Source organism: Takifugu rubripes, chromosome 7 (genome assembly GCF_901000725.2).
Source record: "Takifugu rubripes chromosome 7, fTakRub1.2, whole genome shotgun sequence".
In the NCBI taxonomy this organism is placed as follows: Eukaryota; Metazoa; Chordata; class Actinopteri; order Tetraodontiformes; family Tetraodontidae; genus Takifugu; species Takifugu rubripes.
In genome coordinates, this window is record NC_042291.1 from 8238171 (window position 1) to 8260933 (window position 22763).

The 22763-nt window shown below is 44.1% G+C and overlaps 1 protein-coding gene across 15 annotated transcripts in view; it reads left to right on the forward strand.

Moving 5' to 3' along the window:
- Positions 1–22763, forward strand: part of LOC101078378 (plectin-like) — an 82379-nt gene that overhangs the window by 50474 nt on the left and 9142 nt on the right. For 9 of the 15 annotated variants that reach the window (XM_029838561.1, XM_029838562.1, XM_029838568.1 and 6 more), the window contains 30 exons: positions 2857–2918; positions 5475–5564; positions 6434–6511; positions 6592–6696; positions 7532–7698; positions 9144–9259; positions 9358–9461; positions 9958–10077; positions 10501–10596; positions 10678–10805; positions 11432–11525; positions 11735–11889; positions 11995–12316; positions 12400–12477; positions 12561–12722; positions 12804–12908; positions 13030–13125; positions 13224–13349; positions 13435–13587; positions 13672–13826; positions 13941–14067; positions 14224–14407; positions 15148–15305; positions 15726–15904; positions 15986–16124; positions 16213–16569; positions 16650–16733; positions 16837–16941; positions 17036–17134; positions 18835–22182. In XM_029838561.1, coding sequence (XP_029694421.1) covers positions 2857–2918; positions 5475–5564; positions 6434–6511; positions 6592–6696; positions 7532–7698; positions 9144–9259; positions 9358–9461; positions 9958–10077; positions 10501–10596; positions 10678–10805; positions 11432–11525; positions 11735–11889; positions 11995–12316; positions 12400–12477; positions 12561–12722; positions 12804–12908; positions 13030–13125; positions 13224–13349; positions 13435–13587; positions 13672–13826; positions 13941–14067; positions 14224–14407; positions 15148–15305; positions 15726–15904; positions 15986–16124; positions 16213–16569; positions 16650–16733; positions 16837–16941; positions 17036–17134; positions 18835–22182 — 7292 coding nt within the window. Of the gene's footprint in view, positions 1–836; positions 1532–2856; positions 2919–5474; positions 5565–6433; positions 6512–6591; positions 6697–7531; positions 7699–9143; positions 9260–9357; positions 9462–9957; positions 10078–10500; positions 10597–10677; positions 10806–11431; positions 11526–11734; positions 11890–11994; positions 12317–12399; positions 12478–12560; positions 12723–12803; positions 12909–13029; positions 13126–13223; positions 13350–13434; positions 13588–13671; positions 13827–13940; positions 14068–14223; positions 14408–15147; positions 15306–15725; positions 15905–15985; positions 16125–16212; positions 16570–16649; positions 16734–16836; positions 16942–17035; positions 17135–18834; positions 22183–22763 lie in introns of those variants that run through there. The other 6 variants (XM_029838563.1, XM_029838560.1, XM_029838573.1 and 3 more) reach the window with 3 other exon arrangements.

Below are 22763 nucleotides of genomic sequence, written 5' to 3' on the forward strand. Positions count from 1 at the left end.
TATTGCAATAGCCTGAATATCATTGAATCTCATTTTTAGTTTCAAATTCTGGACTCATCCATACATTCCTCTCTCTTCTTCCATTAAATTGCCAGCCCACATACCACTCCTTCATTCCTCAGCTTGCCTAGACAGTGCGAAGGATGACACAGGTGTGTCTCTGGGTTTGCAGACGTGGCTCAGAATGAGTTGATACGTGGACACACATGCACACAAATACACTTGCACTGACTGATTAAGTGTTTTCATGTTCATACAGGCCGTGCACAACACCCAGCCCCATGGAGGGAAAAGTGGATTCAGGTGTAGAGAGGGTGGGCAGGGTCAGGGAAAACACACCGATTCCTGATCTCTCGTCAGGACAAGGTTTAGATTCTACGACAGTGATTTTACTGTTTCCCCCGTGTCAGTTCCCCAGTGCCACTGCGCATCTTTTTATCGGTGTCCGCAAGTGAAAGCCCGTATTGTAACCACAAACGGTTCAGAAATGGCCGCTCTATCTCTGCATCTCGCTGCCAAAATAGTCTGGCGCACAGGAAGTGCTGCCTTTGCTCTCTTTTGTCTGAAATGGTTGTTTGGGCCAGGGAATGAGCTGCCAGTGCAGTTTTTACACCGCCCCGCACCAACATGTGCACCAGTCTTAACCATTCTTTCACCTACGGAGCTATAAGCTGCTCCTTTTCTGAGTAAGCCAGGGATGTTCAGGGTGTGGCCCTTCATCATTTCCTGGAATTCACACCCACCATTGGCAAATTATCTTATCCATCATCTCCTTCCTCCCTTACTGACTAACACAGCCCCCACAGGAATGCTCTGATATGTAATGATTAACCAGCAGGGGTGTGTCTACGTGCATTTAAAAAAGAAAGAAGATGATTAAATATAACTATATGCCTAATTGCTGTCTTATCAAACTTGGGTGTATGTCCATCGCTGTGATCAGTAGCGACTAGTGACTCAGGTTATGGGTGAATTATCTACTATAATGAAGGGGTGAGGTGATAGCACATGCAGGTTACCACACCTCATCGTGCTCCGCCTCACATCCTTCCTCCCCGCCTCAGCAAAACGGTGCACCCAGCGAGGGGAAGGGCTGTGCTTTAGAGCCCTGCCTCTCATGTCCTGCACACTTGCACTAAATGCACATTGCGCAGAGGGACAGGCCCAGACATCGGAGCCCAGAGGCACGGTGTAGGAAAAAAGTGACTTAAAGAGAGAAGCAAGGAAACGGGAAGAGGACGAGTGCAGGCCTGAGAAGTTAGAAGCAGAAAAAAGAGCTCATCGGTCTGTGGAGCAGCAGTGTAGATTGTGGGCACCGGACTGATTACCAGACAGGACAAAAGAAGCAGTCTGGATTTTTTTTTAACATACATTTGATTTTCTTTTTCATCTGTGTATTGATAATAAGAGATAATGAGCTCTAGGCAGCAAAGGTACAGGAATCTTTCCTCTAACAGCATGGGCAGGGAGAGGACTGACTCAGATGATGGCTACTACCAGGGGATGCTGAAAGCTACGGATGGCAGGAAAGGTACCAGTATGGCTACTGTTAATGGACAATGGCTTCATTTTAATTCTTGGGCTTGTGTCTGTGACTCTGCTGGGAAAAAATGAGCTGCTTTTCAAGGAAGATGTGTATGGTGGAACTCTTTTAAGGAAGTGGGCAGCAGTACTTCAGTAGTGTGATGTGTAATGTTGTGCATTTTTACATGAATCCATAAGAGGATTCCAGACCTGCTAAATGTTAGATGTCACAACATATTCTGCTACAGCGTAAAGTGACAGAAGGTCTTGGTCTGATTGGGCTGTCCATTGTCTTCACTGGATACTCCCCTTTTCCAGTACATGAGTAGCTTCCACTGGTTCTACTCAGGCTTGCTGAGTAACGTCCATGCTAAGAACTGAAACATGTTTGCGCCTGGTGACATTTGATACCTGACGCGTCATTCAGCCCCTATCTATTCACCTGTAAAGAGCAATGAGCTCACGTTCAGGTGAAACAGGATTAGGTAACGCTGTGTGGACAGAGGACAGAGAGCCGGGTCAAGGTGACTCTCCTGGGAAGTTTCTGTTTGTATCTCCAGTCACCAGGCTTCCCCTGGAAACTGTTACCACAAAGGTCACATAGTAACCCCACTGCTGAGTCCCCCGCTGCAAAAGAATAAGATGGATGGGGGGTGAAAGGTCAGGGGCGTGCGCGTGTAAGGGCTTGTCATGAAGCCACAACCTGTTTGAAAAATATGCGATGGAAGAACAAAGTAGCCTCTGGGCAACTTTTCTTTTTAAGTTTGAATAACATCACAGAGCGTTTTCTTAGCAGGGTGTGTCCGTGCACGAGTAGTAGATTACTCCCAGTAAAAAGAGGTTTGCATTGGGATCCGCAGTTCCGATGATGTAACATAAAGGAAGAAACTCCGTCGAAGCAACAGTGAGGTGCTTCTCTGAACGAAGACTTTGAGCTGAAATGGTCTCCTCATCCACCGCTTCCATTATAAAGGACACACCTTGAGGTTTCTGTCTGAACCCAGCGCTCATAACACTGGGTGGGGGCACGCAGGCCTGTTGTCTCAGTGGGCGTGCGCGTTGTCAAGGTCTTGTTGTTTCTTGTTGGGAAATTGCAATGTCTGTATTAAATCATGTGCTGATCTGGCATGGCGCTGCTCAGGAATATAACTTTGCACAATGTTGACTTTTCTTATCTTATCTGTGGACAATAAGGAACATCCATCAAGTATGAGCAATACTGTCTCTCTCACATGCAGCTGTGCCAATCAAGATTCATTTTACCTCAGTTTTAAAGAATTTTGACCAACCATCCATGTATCTTACCTTGGTTTCGCTCTTTTTTTTTTGCAGATGAACGAGATCGAGTACAGAAAAAGACCTTCACGAAATGGGTGAACAAGCACTTGATTAAGGTAAAGATACCCTACCTCCCTTAACGTGCTTTGAATGTTCAGATTGTTATTCAGGGCACCCAAAATAAGTTTTATATCAGCAAAACATGCCCTCAAATTTTTGGTTTTCTGTACCTCCTGAACCTGTGGTTGACATTCTTACATAACAACCAGAGGCAGAAATCCACTCTTTGTGGTCCAGAGCAAAATAACTTGCAAAGGTCCTCTCAGTGAGTCACAGCAGGCCCAGTCGCCATAAGTGTCAGGATGCTGGCAAAAGATTTCTACCTGTGAGAGGTGTTGGTCAGTCCCTCAACCGTGCATTCTTATTGACCTGTTTGTCCCACTCAGTTAGACTAAGCATTCATTCTGAGCTGTCATCTGCTTGAGAGACTTTATAAACTGTCAATCGGCGCTCCTCTGCTGTCACCTACCTCGCCCTCTTTACTCAGTTTGACATCCTGAGAGCTCCTGAGATGCATCATGCGCTTATGATAGTAAACAGAGGGGATGTCAAGCAGGGCTCATTCTGGAGCTCATTAGGAGCGAAAAATCAGCCCGCGGCAACAGTAAACCTCTCCAACAGAGTGGAAGAGTTCTGCTTCCTCTGCTTCCAGAAAACTCACACCTTCCCGGCCTTATGCCATTAATGCCTTTGGGATTGTTTGTATATTCACACCAAACAGATGATCATTCATTTCTTTTTTGGAAAGGCAAAAGAAGAAAGAACATGAGAGTGTTTTCCTTTCCTAACATATAACAAAGTCTAGTTTCTCGCCGCTCAGTGAGTCACAGACATCTGGACTCACTTAATTCCTTCTGAAAAGTCAATTTCTTGTCTGGGTCTGGAGCCCATGGTGGCGGCGGCGGTGCGGGTCTGCTGGTACCACATGTGGGGCTCAGGCTCCTTTCTCTGGGTGGCAAACGGCGCATTCATGCCCGTCCATCTCTGACGCACCAACCTCTGTGGGATGTTGCATAATTTCACACAAACATGACATTTTGGTTTTTTTGTTGGAGGAAAAAACGTATTCCAAAATTTGCAACCAATAAATCATTTGTGAATAAGCCCTTGTTTAGTTGAGCTGATAGAAAAGCTAGAAGAACAATGAGTCAAATAGAAACTCATGAAATATGTGATTAACAGCGCTCCCTTTATTCTCATTAATTGAACAAAAAGCACTGGATGGACAGTGTTAACTGCCAAAGTGTTAACTCCTGATTTAACGTTTGGCGTGACCAGGGAGAGTATACTGTAGGTTGGGTGTAACGGACCACTGAGTGGTTTCCTGAGCTCACTAAATCTTTTTATACTGTGTGAAATGGAGCAGAACTCCAGTCCTGCCACAACAATCTGCCTCCTATCTGGTTGCTGCAGACTGTAACGTTTAGGTGAAGAAATAAGCCGCAGTTCGTTGATCAGATCAGAGAATCACCTGCGAAAGATTTCCACTAGATAACATAATCATCGGGCCGAACCTCTGACATGTGTGAGGTGTGGAGCCCAGGAGGAGGGCTGGCCTTGTGTGCTAATGACTTTGTTTTGTCCTGAAATGTTTACAGAGCAACTCTCAATGACCTCGAAAGGGCAATTTGTAGCTTGATGCCTACTTATGGGACACAGTGTGATGAATAGTCCCTGAGGCCACGGCCGCTGTAATTTGTAGTTGATGATAGATGATAACTTCAAAAAGATCAAGTAGTGTTGATAATCGGTCATTTACAGAAAAAAACCCGTTTAATTTGCTCCCCCAATTGATTCAAGCTTTGTCTACAGAGTGACCTCTAGTGGTCATATTGAGGAATGCATACCACCGCACTTTACTCTTGACTGTACATGTAGTTACGAGTTGATCTGCAGCTGCTTCTTTTTTCTTTGCCAAACTCTACCATTGTTGTAACTTGTATTCCAAATACCTTTTTAGGGCAGAGGCTTTATTCAATGCCTCAGTCATTCTTTCTCGTTCTGAACTCACACAAACAGAAAGGAAAGAAAACGTTGCGCTTTTGACTTTTCTGTGTCATATTTATTCTCCTACATTTGTATTTCTGTTGGTCTCACCCCTGCATTTTTTTCCATTCCAGTTCCGGACGGCGCAGGTAGGTGTTAGCATGTCAAAGGAGTGCAACACGTGTGTGGAGATTTTGCAGGAAGCCGTGGTCTCAGAAATGTCAGATTTGGCACCATCACAGCATCTCTCACCCGCTTCAGTGTCTGGTTACTGTTACACCAACCTTCACAGTTAATATGTGACCCTCAGATGCGGGCTTTTCTGATCATTTACCACCCTAATTTATTCATCTATTGAGGTTGTTTTGCACTCAAACCAATAGCCCTAAAGTGTGACATTTTTCCCTACTAATAACTTCTCAGGGTTGACAGCTGACATTTGGAGCCAAGCTTGGCTGCTTACGGCTATACAATCCTGAGTTCCTTAGAGCTGCGCAGTTTGAGCAAAAGCTCTGCTAAAGAGATTGAGTGTGAAAACAGACACAAAGCAGCAGTTATCAACCTAATACTTGTGTGCTGCTTGCTTGTGGTGTCCTTCTGACTTGTATCTTCCTTTGGCTTGACAGGCTGACCGTCGCGTGGACGACCTGTACGAGGACCTTCGCGATGGACACAACCTGATCTCGCTGTTAGAGGTCCTCTCTGGAGAAAAACTGGTGGGTATCGCCACTGTACCTGAATGCTGTCTTATGTTTTGCTGCAGAGAGATTCATTCATTTGTTTGAACTTGAATAACCTGCAGGACATATCTATTGTTATATTCATCAATTTTTCTCTTACCTTTTCATCCAGACTGGCTGTTTTGCACAGATGATGTACTTTAACGGCATTGCTAGGTGCTAATTCTAGCTTGAATCTGTCGTCGTGCAGGAAAAACTCAGTTTCACTATTGCCATAAAAACCGGAGGACTTTGTTTTGATCCTGTTCCAGCACATTAACACACTAATATTGTCTAGTATCTGTGCGGATGCTTCTGTCTGATCTAAAGTTCTCCTCAACCTCCTACCGTTCTCTTTTTCCTCCACCTCCTCTTTGCTTTCCTCTAACCTGCCTGGTTGTGCTGACCTTTGACCCCTCCTCCTCCTCGCTCTAGCCGAGGGAGAGAGACTTGGTGAGGAGTAGTTGGATGGTGAGTGGGTCCATAAACAGAAGGCATCATCGTTTCATCCATTACCCCAAAGTTGTTGTTTTATTTCTCTCATATCAACAGATCCGATTTCTTTCCCCTCAAACCTGCAGAAACACTTTTCCACAACAAATTGGTGCTTTAAACCTTGTGTTTTGTGGTTTTCCCCTCTATATTTTCCTGCATGCTGTAGCAGCAAGCATTGATTATGAAGGAGCAGACTGAAAATATCTTTTATTGTTCCCACAAGTTATTTCTTTCCTCCTCTTTGATTTCCCGCTGATTTTCTTTTTTATTCATTCCTCCATCCTCACTGAAAGTTAAATCCTTCCACCAAAGGTGTAATTATGTCTATATTGGTTTATACACCATTTTTAACATCTGTTTTCCGTCTTCAGCCCAGAGAAAAAGGCCACATGCGATTTCACAAACTGCAGAATGTACAGATAGCACTGGACTTCCTCAAACACCGGCAGGTAGGGCCCGTCTAAAAAGCACGACCTTCTGATGCTCCCGATGCCCCCGGATTGACTCTGCTGTTGTTCCTTTCTTTCAGGTCAAGCTGGTCAACATCCGAAACGATGACATAGCAGACGGGAACCCCAAGCTGATCCTGGGGTTGATATGGACAATTATCCTGCACTTCCAGGTCTCCAGCTCTGTCAGTGTTGTGTTCCATTATTTACGTCCCTCCATATCTCTTCCCCTCCCATCTGCCAGCTGCTGTTTCCTGCCTCCTTGGGACCAATCAAAGCGGTGGACAGAATCTGCTGTCAAATTTACCTTGATAATCAAAACAGGATATTCAGGGTAGTAATAGAGTCTTTCCAGGCTTTGTAAGAATGAGTCACTTTCTCTCCTGGTGAGGGTGTGTCAGAGTTTACAATGTGTTTTATGCGTCACTCTGGCCACATCCAGCGTAGCCCAGACTCCTCCTGCTCTCTCCCTTTGAACGCCGCCCTGAAGTCCCTGGATAAAACCCGCCGGCCTTTCATATTAGATTATTCAGGTGTGGATTACATAAAAGCTCAGCTCAGCTGGCAGAATAAAAGCGGGATCAGTGCTGAATGGGATCTAATAAAGGCTCCAGCATCCTCACGCAGAATAAAGGGGCAACATTAGCTGGGTTGGGTCACTTTGAATTGGACATCTGAATCTCTTTTTGATAGTCTCATGATCATCTAGTTGCCTTTAGAGATGGCTTCCCTGAAAAACAACGCAGAAAAAGACTGGCCCATCACTGGCCCATCCGAGTTAAATACTTACTCAAAAATGACAGTTATTCACAGCTATGATTTACCATTGCCAAATTGAAAAAATATATATTATATTCAAAATTTCTCTTATATGAACAAGTAGATAAGGGTCTCCAATGATTGTACCTGAAAATCATCCTTTGATTTCCACTCATAACTATTTTTTTTTTCACGAAATGATCTACGTTTCCCTCCTGTCTACGATGTTGTTAACGTTTTAATTCCCACTCCCTGCCTCAGATCTCAGACATCCAGGTCAACGGTCAGTCGGAGGACATGTCGGCCAAAGAGAAGCTGCTGCTCTGGTCTCAGAGGATCTCTGACGGCTACCAGAACATCCGCTGTGAGAACTTCTCCACCAGCTGGAGGGACGGCAAGCTGTTCAACGCCGTCATTCACAAACACTAGTGAGTGGTGAATTTATTGACGGTCGTGTAGTTTTTCTCCCTTCAATCGTTCTAGATTTAATAACCACAACAAAGCTCTTTGTTTTTCCATTTCCACTCAACATCTCCACCTGCGTATCCTCACAGCAGGGAAATGTGTTATTACATTCTTCTTGGGAACATGTCAGCCCTTCAGGCTGGGAATACCAGTCAGAGGCGTTGTTCTTAAATAGCTAGTTGGAAACATTGAATACAAGGGGGGAAAGTGGTTCACTACGTATCCTACTGTCATCATGTATCTTCTTGGTAGAAGGGTTGTTTTTGTGTGGGGTTTTGGTGCTGTTCTGCTGGAAACTATTGAGGAGAAAAAAGATATATGACACTTGGCATGAAGCCATTGTTATTATGTGGTGAAGAACAGAAATACCTGCAGGGACAAGTTTCTGTAAGCGTCCCCTTTTTTGTCTGCTTTGGAGACACTTGATACTGTAAATAATGCTGCTTTCATAAAGAAGGGTGGGGTGAGCTGTGTGGGTGTACGCAGAGAACTTCGTGGCTGGGACTGGGAACTTTATGCTGTAGCGTTGCTCAGGAAGGACACATGTGTTCAAGATGTCCAGTTTGTAGTTTAAATTTATGGTTTCACATTTAAAACCTGAAGGATTTTCCAGCACTGCTTTTGAAGCTTTTTTTCCCCTCCTACTGAAGGATTAAGAGGGTTGGCTGATGGCCTTTGGGCACATGGGAAAGTGAACAGGACAGCGGTGAAATGAATGGATGGTGCTTTTAAAGCTTCGATGTGCCACTGGGTCGGTTTAAGATGTTCGGTGTGCGTCTGAAGTCCAAGTCCAAAAAGCGAAACTTCGTCACACTGGGATCTGCAGGCACCGCGGACAGCCGCGTTGTCATGTTTTGTGAGGATATCCCATCAGAGAGGTCATCCACGGACTCTGGGTGGGGCTCCCGAAGCTCAGGAGCCCCCTTGAATGTTCACAGAAAAGAGCGAGAAAGCATAGCAAGACCCATTCAGCCAACAACGACGAAATTCCATCATATGAGGGCTCTGTTTTCTGGACATAATGTGGGACATTCTACTCTGTGCATCAGAGATCAGTATGGATCTTTACAATATTCTATAACTGCAGGGGGGGAGGTTACATGTTGACGGGGTCTTACAGAATCTTTGTCTGCTCTTGCAGCTGAGGTGTGGCACGCTGCCACGTCCTTATTGAATTCAAAACCTCGTATAGAGTGATAAGAAATTCAAATTCCCTTCATCTAAACCTTATTTACTCTATATAGTGTCCTATTGTACACTGTCCAGGTGTGCATTCATATGAACACTATAGAACAATCGAGGCTGTGACAGCAGCTTAATGTATTTCCTTCCCTTCTTTCCTTTCAACCCTGAAGATTCAGATTGCGAACTCATCAGGTTTGACCCTCCTGTTTCTGTGTTTTGGCAGCCCCAGACTGATCGACATGGGCAGAGTGTACCATCAGACCAACCTGGAGAACCTGGAGCAGGCTTTCGATGTTGCAGAGAGAGATCTGGGAGTGACGCGCCTACTAGACCCTGAGGGTAAGTTTGATTCTTTTTGAGTTTCATGGTTGTAGCAATTTAGCACAAAACTTCTGTTAGGAAGGTTTGTTTTTGATTGTGATTTATTATCCATTTAGACGTCGATGTCCCGCACCCCGATGAGAAGTCCATCATCACTTACGTCTCATCCTTGTATGACGCTATGCCTCGGAATGCTGTGCAATATGGCGCCAAAGCTAGCGTAAGCCAAACCTGTTACATACCTACAATCTTGCCGAATAAAGGTTGTAAACTGCGGCATATAAATTATCGCGCCCATGGGAATAGAAATGTTCTGTGATCATATTGGATAAAAATGAAACAGGCTCATGATCCTGTTTATATGTGAGTTTTTAGCAGATTGAGGCTTCTATTCAAGCAGAAATCCCCAATCTTGTGAAGCTTACAGGCAAGAAATTAGCAAACTTTAGGCTTTACAATGTTATTCTTGCTCAGTTTATGAAAAAAAATGATAACAGATGTAACTGTCAAAATTCTTTCCTGTCATTCTATACTGTCTCCCCTGCCAGTGCTCCATTTATCCCACCTCATTTCCCAACACAGGGCTTGGATTGTTGGTCGCTAATTGGGTTTAGCATGTTGAGTGAGAACCACTGACTGTGGAGGAAAAGGAGAAGAGAAGCCCTCCTGTCTGATATTGTTAACGTCCTGTCATTTTCTGCTATGCTGGTGTGCAGGAGCTGGAGCTGCGCTGGCAGGAGTACTACGAACTGGTGACTTTCCTGCTCCAGTGGATCCGCCAACATATCGTGATCTTCGGAGAGAAGAAGTTCCCCACCAGCTATGAGGAGATAGAGGTAAGATCAGATGCTGATTCCAGTTCTTTAAAATAGAGGAGTGCATGAGCACATGCACAGATAATCTGTTTTAGTTGACTTTATCTTTATATCTCCAATTAATTCGGTATTACGTCATAAAGATAAGACCAGAATTCAGCACTGTGAAACTGCCACCTAATTGCAGATAATGCTGAAGCTAATCCTCCCCACTAATCTTCTACTGCCGCTCCTCGTCATTGTCGCAGAACATGGAACATTTGTTTGGCAACAGCTGTAATCATCAGATAATGTGATAGTCATCAGTCATGGGGCTGATGTGGCAGCAGCACACCAATTAATGAAGTTAAACATTTGAAATCAAAATAGCGATGTTGTCTACAGAAATAATTAATGTTCTGAAACCATATGTTACAAAAAGTGACCTTATGTGTTCATCCATAGCTTCTCTGGCGCCAGTTCTTGAAATTTAAAGAGACCGAGCTGCCGGTGAGAGAGGGCGAGAAAAACCACTCTAAAGCCATCTACCAGTCCTTCGAGGTAAGCCCGTGTGGCTCAGTGTTTTAGTGTTGATCTTCCCTTGACTGACTGATGCGAAACACAACTTTTATGTGCCTACAGAGTGCAGTGCATGCCGGGCAGGTGAAGGTCCCCCCTGGCTACCACCCCATCGATGTGGAGAAGGAATGGGGACACCTTCATGTGGCGATGCTGGAGAGAGAACGGCTGCTCAGGATAGAGTTTGAGAGGTCAGAACAATGGCCAACATGCAAAAAAAAATAATATGAAAACATAGAACATTCATGTTAAAATAAATATCTAAAATGGAAATACGAGCTAGACTAGAAGAGAAATCTAAGTGTGTTTGATGCGAATTGCTAAATGTGAAAACTGTTTGCACATTTGTTGCTTCCAATGATGGGAATATTCAAATTTACAGTCCATAGTTTTGCATATGTTCTTATGGCCGTGGGGTTGTTTATAAAATGAGAGAAATACAATGTAAATCTATTTGCGTAGTGTTGCATCATGTCTGGAAAGTGGGATGGCTCCGTGTCACGAGATTGTCAGTCAAATATTTGCTTGTTTACCCTTCCTGGCTGAATGATCTGACTGGATGTCTGTCAGGAACCCGAGACGCGGCGCGCTACTCTGCTCAGAAAATAATGTGAAAGAATAATTCTATTTATGTAACTACAACAGTAATTCTTTTAGAGTTAAAGGATGGCGTTTGTGAGTGACCCTTATAAACTGGAGCATTTGTTGCGTCAAAGGTGGCTACAAATGATGAAAATTTGTGTCTGGAGATTTGAATGTCATTACATGCTTTTGTCATTATATGCTTGTTATAACTGATTGACCTTGCTCTATCCAGACTTGAAAGGCTTCAAAGGATCGTCAGTAAAATCCAAATGGAGTCAGAGTTGTGCGACGGTGAACTGAGCCGCTTGGAGAGCCTGTTGCAGACGGTGTGTCCCGGCCTTGTGTCTTTCCACAATTATTTTATGGTCTTATTGACAGAGCAAACAGTTGAAAGAATCTAATAGATGATCAGGAATGTCTAGTAGTACCTTTCAAAAATTATTTGTGATGTAATTGTCAGGAGATTATATTCATTTCCTATTCATTTTGACAGCTGAAAAGAAGAAAATAACCTAGTTTCCTTTCCTCCCTTCAGGACATTCGCCTGCTGAATGCTGGGAAACCGGCTCAGCATGCTGCAGAGGTGGAGAGGGAGTTGGACAAGGCAGACAATATCATTCGCTTGTTCTTCAATGATGTGCAGATCCTGAAGGATGGGCGCCATCCTCAGGCGGACCAGATGTACCGCAGGTAATAATAATGGCAACAACATTCATAATTATTGTAGTGATAACAATAATTTAAATGTAGAAACAGCACTGATGTCTGGAATGAACACGACTGTCGTCTGAATAGGGTTTATCGACTCCACGAGCGTTTGGTAAACCTGCGCAGCGATTACAACCTGCGCCTGAAGGCTACCCGGACCACCACCCAGACTACCCTGACGCAGAACATCCAGCAGACCACCATGAAGGTGCGCCCTGAGATGGATGATGTGACCCTGCGCTACGTCCAAGACCTGTTGGCTTGGGTGGAGGAGAACCAGCATCGCATTGATGAGGCCCAGTGGGGTTCTGATCTTCCCTCTGTGGAGTCTCAGCTGGGCAGCCACAGAGGCCTTCACCACACTGTGGAGGACTTCAGATCTAAGATTGAACGGGCCAAGGCTGACGAGGTAACGACCACGTAATGACAGAAAATAATACATCATGTCCAAGTGTTGTGGTTTTGAAAGTGAATGTTTGTCGCGTTCACCAGACGCAGCTATCTCCAGTCAGCAAGGGCGCATACAGAGAATACCTGGGTAAACTGGACCTTCAGTATGGGAGACTACTGGTAAGAGGAGCCATATTTGTTTTTTTAAATAGTCAGCCATCACTGTAAATGATTTAAACATGAAATTTTCTTTTTTTGTACAGAACTCCTCCAAGTCCCGCCTAAGGAACCTGGATTCCCTGCATGCATTTGTCAGCGCTGCCACTAAGGAACTGATGTGGCTGAACGACAAAGAGGAGGAAGAGGTCAACTACGACTGGAGCGACAGGAACACCAACATGGCGGCCAAGAAAGACAACTACTCTGTATGTTCAAATTCCAATTAAACCATGGCTACAGGGATCAGAGTGCATTTTATTCTGAAGATTTGTTTGGGGGTTTTTCAGGGGCTCATGAGAGAGCTGGAGCTGAGGGAGAAGAAAATCAATGACATCCAGGCCTTGGGGGACAAACTGGTCAGGGACGGACACCCTGGCAAGCAGACAGTAGAGGTGAGCCGAGTGCGGTCAGGTCACAAAATGGCCTAAAAGGCTTTCTCATGGCAAAACGTGTAGTATTCTGCTATGTTCTGGGTAGAAGCTTCTAAGAAACCGTCACGCTTTTCTGTGGCAGGCCTTCACCGCTGCTCTGCAGACTCAGTGGAGCTGGATCCTCCAACTGTGCTGCTGTATTGAGGCTCATCTCAAGGAAAACACAGCCTACTACCAGGTGCCCGGCAGCCATTCTGCACAAAATTTGTTGGTTATAGTGCAAATCTGCATTCGTGTGCTTTATTTCCTCTCCTTAATGTCCTCTTTTCCTCACAGTTCTTTGCGGATGTAAAAGAAGCTCAGGACAAGATTAAGAAGATGCAGGAAAGCATTAAAAAGAAGTACAGCTGTGACCGCAGCACGACGACCACCCGGCTGGAGGACCTGCTGCACGATGCTGCTGTAAGTAAAAACTGCTTCCTCATCTGGGTGGAATATTAGTTTTGATGAAAATATCCACATAAAAAAACTGTTTAATCAACATCAGGAGGAGAAGGAGCAGCTTAATGAATTCAAGACCATTGTGACCAACTTGAACAAGAGAGCAAAGTCTGTCATTCAGCTGAAACCACGCAACCCCACCACTCCCATTAAAGGCAAACTGCCTGTTCAGGCTGTTTGTGACTTCAAGCAGCAGGAGGTAAGAGCGACTGCCTGCCTGACCACTGTTATTGTGTCATCAGTCACAGCCCAAGTGGAATAATGATCATGGATGTTGTTCCAGATCACTGTGCATAAAGGAGACGAGTGTGCACTCCTCAACAACTCCCAGCCCTTCAAGTGGAAGGTCCTGAACCGCTCAGGTCACGAGGCCACGGTTCCTTCTGTCTGTTTCCTTGTACCGCCAATCAACAAGGAGGCCGTGGACAGCGTGTCGAGGTAAACGCCTCATATTTGATCTCGATCGTACATAATGTTGCAGGTAATTTGACCACTGTTGTTTCCTATCAACCCTGCTTACTCATATTTTCTTGCCTTTCTCTCCCTGTTTAGTCTGGATGCAGGTCATCAACAGATGATTTCTATGTGGCAGACTCTCCATATAAACGTGAAGAGCTTGTTGTCATGGCAGTACTTCATGAAAGACTTCACACAGATACACTCCTGGAACATTAATATGGTGAGTATGATTATTTCCTTGCACAGTGCCTTATTTAGTGTTTTTACTTGAATAAATCTTGCTAATTTTGTTAATTATGCTGAACTGATGCTCACCACCACATGAAATTACAGCTTCAATTAATACATTGAATTAAACCCCCTTCATTCTGTAAAGTTAAAGAACATGAAACCAGAGGAATACAGGCTGATCATGAGGAATCTGGAGCTCCACTACCAGGACTACATGCGGGACAGCCAGAACTCACAGCTCTTCGGGCCTGATGACCGCATGCAGGTCGAGGAGGACTACACCAAGGCAACGCAGCATTTCGACAGTCTTCTACACACCATGGAAAAAGGTAACATTTATTCCCTGGGACTCATAGTAGTTGCATTTTCTCAAAAAGGAATATGCAAAGAGGGTGTGTTCAAACACCATCCTTGTGTATTATGTACATTTCAGGAATAAGAGTTGCTAGAATCAAAGGTGAGTCGAGTTGGTCAAACCGTGGCTCTCGAAGCGAGTGTGTGCACAGGCTAATAAGCTTTGGATGGGGTGTTGACAAGTACCACCAGTTTAAGGAGCTGCATGTAGTCGTGATCAGATTTTAGTCACCAAGCTGTAGAACACGTTTTATCCCTGCAGTTGTATGAACTACGGCAGAAAATGGGCTGATTAATTTATTGATGTGTTGCCATGGTTGTTTACCACTGCACAAGAGCTGCATGTGTGGCTGCGCTTAAATACGTCACAGACGTGTTGTGAAGCTTGAAAGAAAAAAAACATTTAATTATTGCAAAAAATACGGATTTTAAACTGCAAAGACAGCGTTTTTAGGATAGTTGTCCTATTTCCAGTCAAATAATCCCATTCATTCCACTTTTTATGCAAAATTAGACTTAGAAGTCTTTGTCTTTTTTTATTAGATGTTAGATTAAATGAGCCTTAGATTAGGTGAAATTATATATTTTGACAAGAAATAGGGTGGAATAATTTAGTTTCTATTTTAGTATTTTTACATTCTTAACTTCTTTTTGTTTCCTAAATATATAGTTCACAGCACTGTAAGCGAACGTTAACACATTGTCTGCTGCACAGGTCAACAGGATGAGACGCTGTGTAAGAACTACATCTCGGAGGTCAAGGATCTGCGCCTGCGTATAGAAGACTGTGAGGCTGGGACTGTGGCTCGCATACGCAAGCCTGTCTTGAAGGAACCGCTGAGGGAATGTGTTCAGAAGACAAGCGAGCAGCAGGTAATATACTCACAGAGGGCTCTTCCTCGATGCACGACCCTCCATATGAACTGCCTGTTGGCATAAGCTGTGTTCCTTTAAAAGAAAATCATCTGTTTTTCTTTAATAATTGAAGAATCCCTGCTGTGCTCACACAGCTTGAGTGAGTAAGTGTAAAACCTAGTCAGATCTGCAGCTGCTGTTCTTCTGCAGCTCAGCAGGGGATTGCATTTGCCTCGAAAACCAGATTTTTAATGCAGTTTTAGGTTGACTTGGGATTTTTAGCAGGCCTGCAGAGTACCACTTCCTGCTGTTTCCTTCTGATCCTCCAGTTTTGGACTGTAAAAAATTCAAAACATGACTTATTAAACTCTCTTTTCTCTTATTTATTTCTTGTGGCATTCTAACTCCTGTTGCAAATGTGATACTTATCCCATACAGAAAGTCCAGGTGGAGCTTGAAGGCCTCAAAAAGGATCTTAATAAAGTGTCTGTGAAGTCACAGGAAGTCTTGGCATCCCCACAGCCATCCGCCTCGACCCCTGTACTGCGCTCAGAGCTCGATCTCACCGTGCAGAAGATGGATCATGCTTACATGCTCTCCTCCGTTTACCTCGACAAGTGAGTGCACAGCTGCTTCCTCTAGGGTGCTTTTTTTCCGGTTCCCTTTATGTTGTTCTCACTCATAAATTTGTGCCGCAGGTTGAAAACTGTGGAAATGGTCATTCGTAACACGCAAGGTGCTGAGGGGGTTCTGAAACAGTACGAAGACTGTTTACGAGAAGTTCACAGCGTGCCTAGTGATATCAAGCAAGTAGAGACTTATCGAACAAAACTCAAGGTAAGCACCATGTCAACTTCTGACTGGGCCTGGCTTTGTTTTTTGTTTTTTTTTACCTCTGAGTCATTCTTTTGTCTAAAATCTGCAGAAAATGCGAACTGAAGCAGAGGGCGAACAGCCTATATTTGACTCCCTTGAGGAGGAGCTGAAAAAGGCCACCACAGTTAGCAACAAGATGTCCCGGGTGCACAGCGATCGCGATGTGGAGCTGGACCACTACCGCCAGCAGCTCTCCAATCTGCAGGACCGCTGGAAGGCCGTGTTCACACAGATCGATCTCCGACAGAGAGAGCTGGAGCAGCTCGGCCGCCAGCTCCGCCAGTATCGTGACAGTTACGACTGGCTCATCCGCTGGATCGCTGATGCCAAGCAGAGGCAGGAGAAGATCCAGGCCGTGCCCATCAGTGACATCAAAACCCTGAAAGAGCAACTAGCACAGGAGAAGGTGAATACTCCGTCATCCATGGTCTTTAAGCCAACAACAGCAACATGGAATGTGAATTTTTCTCCTTTCTCATAAAACAGAAACTGCTGGAGGAGATAGAGGACAACAAAGACAAGGTTGATGACTGTCAAAAGTATGCTAAAGCCTACATTGACACTATTAAAGTAAGCATAATCTGAAATGTCTTTCTGGTTTGAAATCATTACAAATAGAATCTGCGACACAAAGAATAATAATCATTAATTTCATCAATATTTGTCTTTGCAGGACTATGAACTCCAGTTGGTTGCCTACAACGCACAAGTGGAGCCTCTTGTTTCCCCCGTGAAGAAAACGAAACTGGATTCTGCTTCAGACAACATCATCCAGGAGGTAAAGTTAAGGTTCCAATCAAGCCAGTCTCGATGCTACATGTTTCGCAAAGAAAGCATCAATGTATATGTTTCTTCTTAACTCTCTCCACCAGTATGTAACACTAAGGACTCAGTACAGTGAGCTGATGACTCTGACGAGTCAGTACATCAAGTTCATCACCGACTCACAGCGTCGCCTGGAGGATGACGAGGTGCGTGACAACAGTTCGAGGATCCCAAACAAGCTAAACTCTAACAGTGACCTAACCAACCAGTCTCCACATTATCACTGTGTCACGTTAATGCACGAGCGATATCAGCTTCAGGAAATACTTCAACTAAAATGCAAATTCATTGATATTCTACTCACCAGTGGGTTGGTAGAGGAATTAAGTTTACAAAATGTGATGAGTAGATGATGAGTGAATTTTCATTTTTAGATGAAGTGTAGTTCAGTCTGAAACACTGGCATGCTGTAGCTCTAATTAGAGGTTAGAGAAGAAAAAAAAATGAGTTTAAGAGTTAAAATTGATCGAACATTCACACAAACACAAACGCATGAAGTTTGAGTGTGTTTGCCTTCACAATGAAACCAGTATGTTAGCTGCTCCATCCCCATCATGTGTGTGGTGACATCATAGACTTACACTGAGGGGTTCTTTATTTCACTACAGGTTTTTTTCTTTACATTCTCATCAAGCTGGGTATTTCCAACTCTTGGAGGTGTAGAACAAATATAACTTTGTGGTATAGTTTGGTTATCATAGCTTCTGGGTCTCCCTTTTCCCATTTATTTTCCAAGTTTTACTTTTATTCTCTAACCCCAGTATTTTGTTCCTATGCCTCTCTTGCCTGCTTGCCAGTGCTTTGCCTTGATGAATGCTTAACTTGTTTGAGCATCAAAGAGGTAAATTCAGTCTTTTAAGGGCATATGATCCTGTACATTTTCCATTTCTCCTGTCATCCAAATGTTTGTCTTGAACTGCATTTGGACTTTCTGTGGTGTATGTTTCTCTCGCTTTTACTGTGCCCTTTTATGGAGTTACAGTAACCATTCAAACTGGTTTCACATCCGCCTGTTTCACACAGTGCATCCAGTATTCCATTTGCATACTTTAGAGTGCTCTTTGGTGGCGTAGATTGGTGTCCTAATGTGGCGGATTTATCCGGACTGGCTTTACCTTAATTTTTCTTTTCAGTATTTTATGGGAAACAGTGATTAAAAGAACCCCCAATGCATGGGATAGCCTTGAAAGATTGAATTGTGTTAATAATACTGTAACACGGAGGATGTTATCATATTCTAAATTGAAATCTTCGTGCAAATATTCCCACATTTGGCACAATTGCAGCTTATTTATTGAAACAGGGCAACAAAAACTCATCATATACAGTACAAACAAAAAAAGCAGATTTCAGCGCTGCGTAGTACATGATCTGTGGGACAAGAAAAACATACTCACCTGACTGTTCCAGTGGACATTTACATACGCTTTAAGTTGTGCTACAGCTACAGTTGCATGCCATTTGATTTTCTTGCTGTGCTGTGAAGTGATATTTTCACCATATATTAATCAGTTCATCTCACCGTCTGTGTTTCTCTGAATTGTCTTGTTATCATTTTAATTAATTATTAATTAATTTTGCACTTTGAATACAACATCACCCTGATGAATGTGCACCTAATTTGCATCTAATGATTGATCTTGACCTTTGAGCTAACATTAACTCGGCCTGGGTAAAACACTACATTGTGTGGCTCTTATTCCAGTGCATTAAGACTGTGATTGCCGTACAACAGTAATTGCAATGTCAATACACAGTGTTTAGAGCCGCAAATGTAAAGTGTTGCCTTTTAACATGTCACGCCTGATTATAATCCTTTCTTTACCATTTGCTTCCACTAATGCAGAAAGCTGCAGAGAAACTCAAAGAGGAAGAACAGAGAAAAATGGCCAAGATGCAGGCTGAGTTAGACAAGCAGAAGCAGTTAGCCGAAGCTCACGCAAAGGCAATCGCCAAAGCTGAGAAAGAGGCTCAAGAGCTGAAGCTCAGAATGCAGGAAGAAGTATGCAGGAGGGAAACCGCAGTGGTAGATGCAGAAAAACAAAAGCAAAATATCCAGCTGGAACTATATGAGCTCAAGAAACTCTCAGAAGAGCAAATCAAGGACAAGAGTAAACAGGTTGATGATGCTCTTCAAAGCAGGCTCAAGATTGAGGAGGAAATCCGCATAATCAGGCTCCAGTTGGAGGCAACAGTGACACAAAAGTCCACTGCAGAATCTGAGCTCAAGCAACTTCGTGACAAAGCAGCTGAAGCTGAGAGACTCAGACAGGCTGCTAAAGAAGAAGCTGAGAAGCTCCGCAAGCAGGTCAATGAAGAGACACAGAAAAAGCGTATTGCAGAGGAGGAACTCATATGCAAAGCTGAGGCAGAGAAAGAAGCCTCTAGACAGAAACAAAAGGCTCTGGAAGACCTAGAAAATCTAAAGAGGCAGGCAGAGGAGGCTGAACGACAAGTGAAGCAAGCAGAGTTTGAAAAAGAGAGGCAACTCAAAGTGGCCCACCAGGCTGCCCAGAAGAGTGCTGCAGCTGAGCTACAGAGTAAACACCTGTCCTTTGTGGAAAAGACCTCAAAGTTGGAGGAGTCCCTGAAACAGGAGCATGGGGCTGTCCTGCAACTGCAAGAAGAAGCCACTTATCTCAAGAGACAACAGGAGGATGCGGAAAACGCCAGAGAGGAAGCAGAAAAAGAGCTTGAGAAATGGAGGCAAAAAGCAAATGAGGCCCTTCGTTTGAGACTCCAGGCAGAAGAGGAAGCTCATCAGAAAAGCCTTGCTCAAAAAGAAGCCGAGAAACAAAAGGAAGATGCTGAGCGTGAGGCAAAAAAGAGAGCAAAAGCTGAAGATTCGGCCTTGAAGCAAAAAGAGATGGCTGAGAACGAACTTGAACGGCAAAGGAAGATAGCTGAGAGCACAGCTCAGCAAAGACTGAGTGCAGAACAGGAGCTGATTAGACTTCGAGCTGACTTTGACAATGCAGAACAGCAGAGATCCCTCCTGGATGATGAGCTGTACCGACTGAAGAATGAAGTCATTGATGCTCAGCAGCAAAGGAAACAACTGGAGGATGAACTCGCCAAAGTAAGGAGTGAAATGGATTTACTTGGTCAACTAAAGTCCAAGGCAGAAAAGGAGAGTATGTCCAATACGGAGAAGAGCAAGCAGCTTCTTGAAACTGAAGCTGCCAAAATGCGGGACCTGGCTGAAGAAGCAAGCAAACTCAGAGCCATTGCAGAGGAGGCAAAGCGTCAGAGGCAGATAGCAGAAGAGGAGACGGCTCGCCAGAGAGCGGAGGCCGAGAGGATTCTCAAAGAGAAACTGGCTGCAATCAGTGATGCCACTCGTCTTAAAACAGAGGCAGAAATTGCCCTGAAAGAAAAGGAGGCAGAAAATGAAAGACTGAGGCGGCAAGCTGAGGATGAGGCTTACCAGAGGAAAGCTCTTGAAGACCAGGCCAACCAACACAAGCAAGCAATCGAAGAGAAGATTATACAACTGAAGAAATCATCAGAGGCTGAAATGGAAAGACAGCGGGCGATAGTTGATGACACACTCAAACAACGGAGAGTCGTCGAAGAAGAAATCCGAATTATTAAGCTCAACTTTGAAAAAGCTTCTTCGGGAAAACTTGACTTGGAGCTCGAACTTAACAAACTCAAAAACATTGCTGAGGAAACACAACAAAGCAAACTAAGAGCAGAAGATGAGGCTGAGAAGCTCAGGAAACTTGCCCTTGAGGAGGAAAAGAAGAGGAGGGATGCTGAGGATAAGGTGAAAAAAATTGCAGCTGCAGAGGAAGAGGCAGCCAGGCAATGCAAGGTAGCTCAGGAGGAGCTCGAGCGCCTTAGAAAGAAAGCAGAAGAAGCCAAAAAACAGAAAGATGAGGCTGAACAAGAAGCAGAAACACAGATCGTAATGGCCCAACAGGCGGCCCAGAAATGCAGTGCAGCTGAGCAGCAAGTCCAAAGTGTCCTTGCTCAACAGAAAGAAGACACTGTTGTGCAGAAGAAGCTCAAGGATGACTATGAGAAAGCCAAGAAACTTGCTAAAGAGGCAGAGGCAGCCAGGGAAAGAGCAGAAAGGGAGGCAGCGCTCCTCCGGAACCAGGCTGAGGAAGCCGAACGCCAAAAGGCCGCCGCTGAGGAAGAGGCTGCAAACCAAGCCAAAGCTCAGGAGGATGCAGAGAGGTTGCGGAAGGAGGCCGAATTTGAAGCTGCCAAACGAGCGCAAGCGGAGGCCGCAGCACTCAAGCAGAAGCAACTTGCCGATGCTGAAATGGTCAAGCACAAAAAGCTAGCTGAGCAAACACTGAAACAGAAATTTCAAGTGGAGCAAGAGCTCACAAAGGTTAAACTCCAGCTGGATGAGACGGACAATCAGAAAGCTGTCCTTGATGAAGAGCTGCAGCGGCTGAAAGATGAGGTTGACGATGCTGTTAAACAAAAAGGCCAGGTGGAAGAGGAGCTTTTTAAAGTCAAGATACAGATGGAGGAACTGCTCAAACTCAAAAATAGAATTGAGGAAGAAAATCAACGCCTCATTAAGAAAGATAATGCTCAGAAATTCCTTGCCAAAGAGGCCGACAACATGAAACAACTCGCAGAAGATGCTGCTAGACTGAGTCTGGAAGCTCGAGAGGCAGCACGCATGAGACAGATTGCAGAAGATGACCTCAGTCAACAACGAGCTCTTGCTGATAAAATGCTCAAGGAGAAAATGCAGGCTATACAAGAAGCATCTAGACTTAAAGCTGAGGCAGAGATGCTGCAAAGGCAGAACGACCTGGCTCAGGAGCAAACACAGAAGCTCCTGGAGGATAAACAACTAATGCAACAGCGTTTAGATGAGGAAACAGAGGAGTACCAGAAGTCACTTGAGGCCGAAAGGAAAAGACAAATGGAGATCACAGCTGAAGCCGAGAAACTCAAGCTTCAGGTCTCTCAGCTCAGCGAAGCTCAGGCCAAAGCTCAAGAAGAGGCAAAGAAATTCAAAAAGCAAGCGGATTCGATCGCATCCCGTCTCCATGAAACTGAAATGGCCACTAAGGAAAAAGTGACTGAAGTGCACAAACTGGAACTTGCAAGAATGAATACCAGCAAAGAGGCCGATGATTTGCGCACAGCTATTGCAGAACTAGAGAAGGAGAAGGCTAGACTGAAACTGGAAGCTGAAGAACTTCAAAATAAATCTAAAGAGGTATTGTGTCAAAAATGGCATAACAGAGCAGCGTATGTCATTGTTAACTCTACCCAAAAACTAACTGTCTCCTTTCTTAAATCTTCTCTATCCCTTACTTTAAGTTTACTAATTATGAATCCATATTTTTGTATGATTTTAATTGATTTTGCTACAGTGCACTGTGCTCATGCAGATCCCAAACCTCCTTGAATCCTTATATCCTGGAATGTAAAAAAAATATATAATTCCTGTTTGAAATAATCTATTGCCGCTGTGGAAACAACGGAGAAACCTTCCAATTTGTATAACCAGACACCAAATATTTAACTGATTTCTTTGGTTAGCGTTGTATTTACATAAGTAAGTATGTACATACACAACATTTCATGAACCTGTTTCCTGATTCTTACATAGTTTTTGGGTTATTTTTTCATCTTAGACACTTTTGTGTCCATACTTTATTTATTGCTCATGAAAGACCCAACAACAATTGATTTGTTGTACAAACAGGCCACACATGGACTGCCTCTACAGTCCACATATAGAAAATACATAGCCACCAAAGCCTCGGCTTGAATAAGTGTACATTCGAAAAAGTA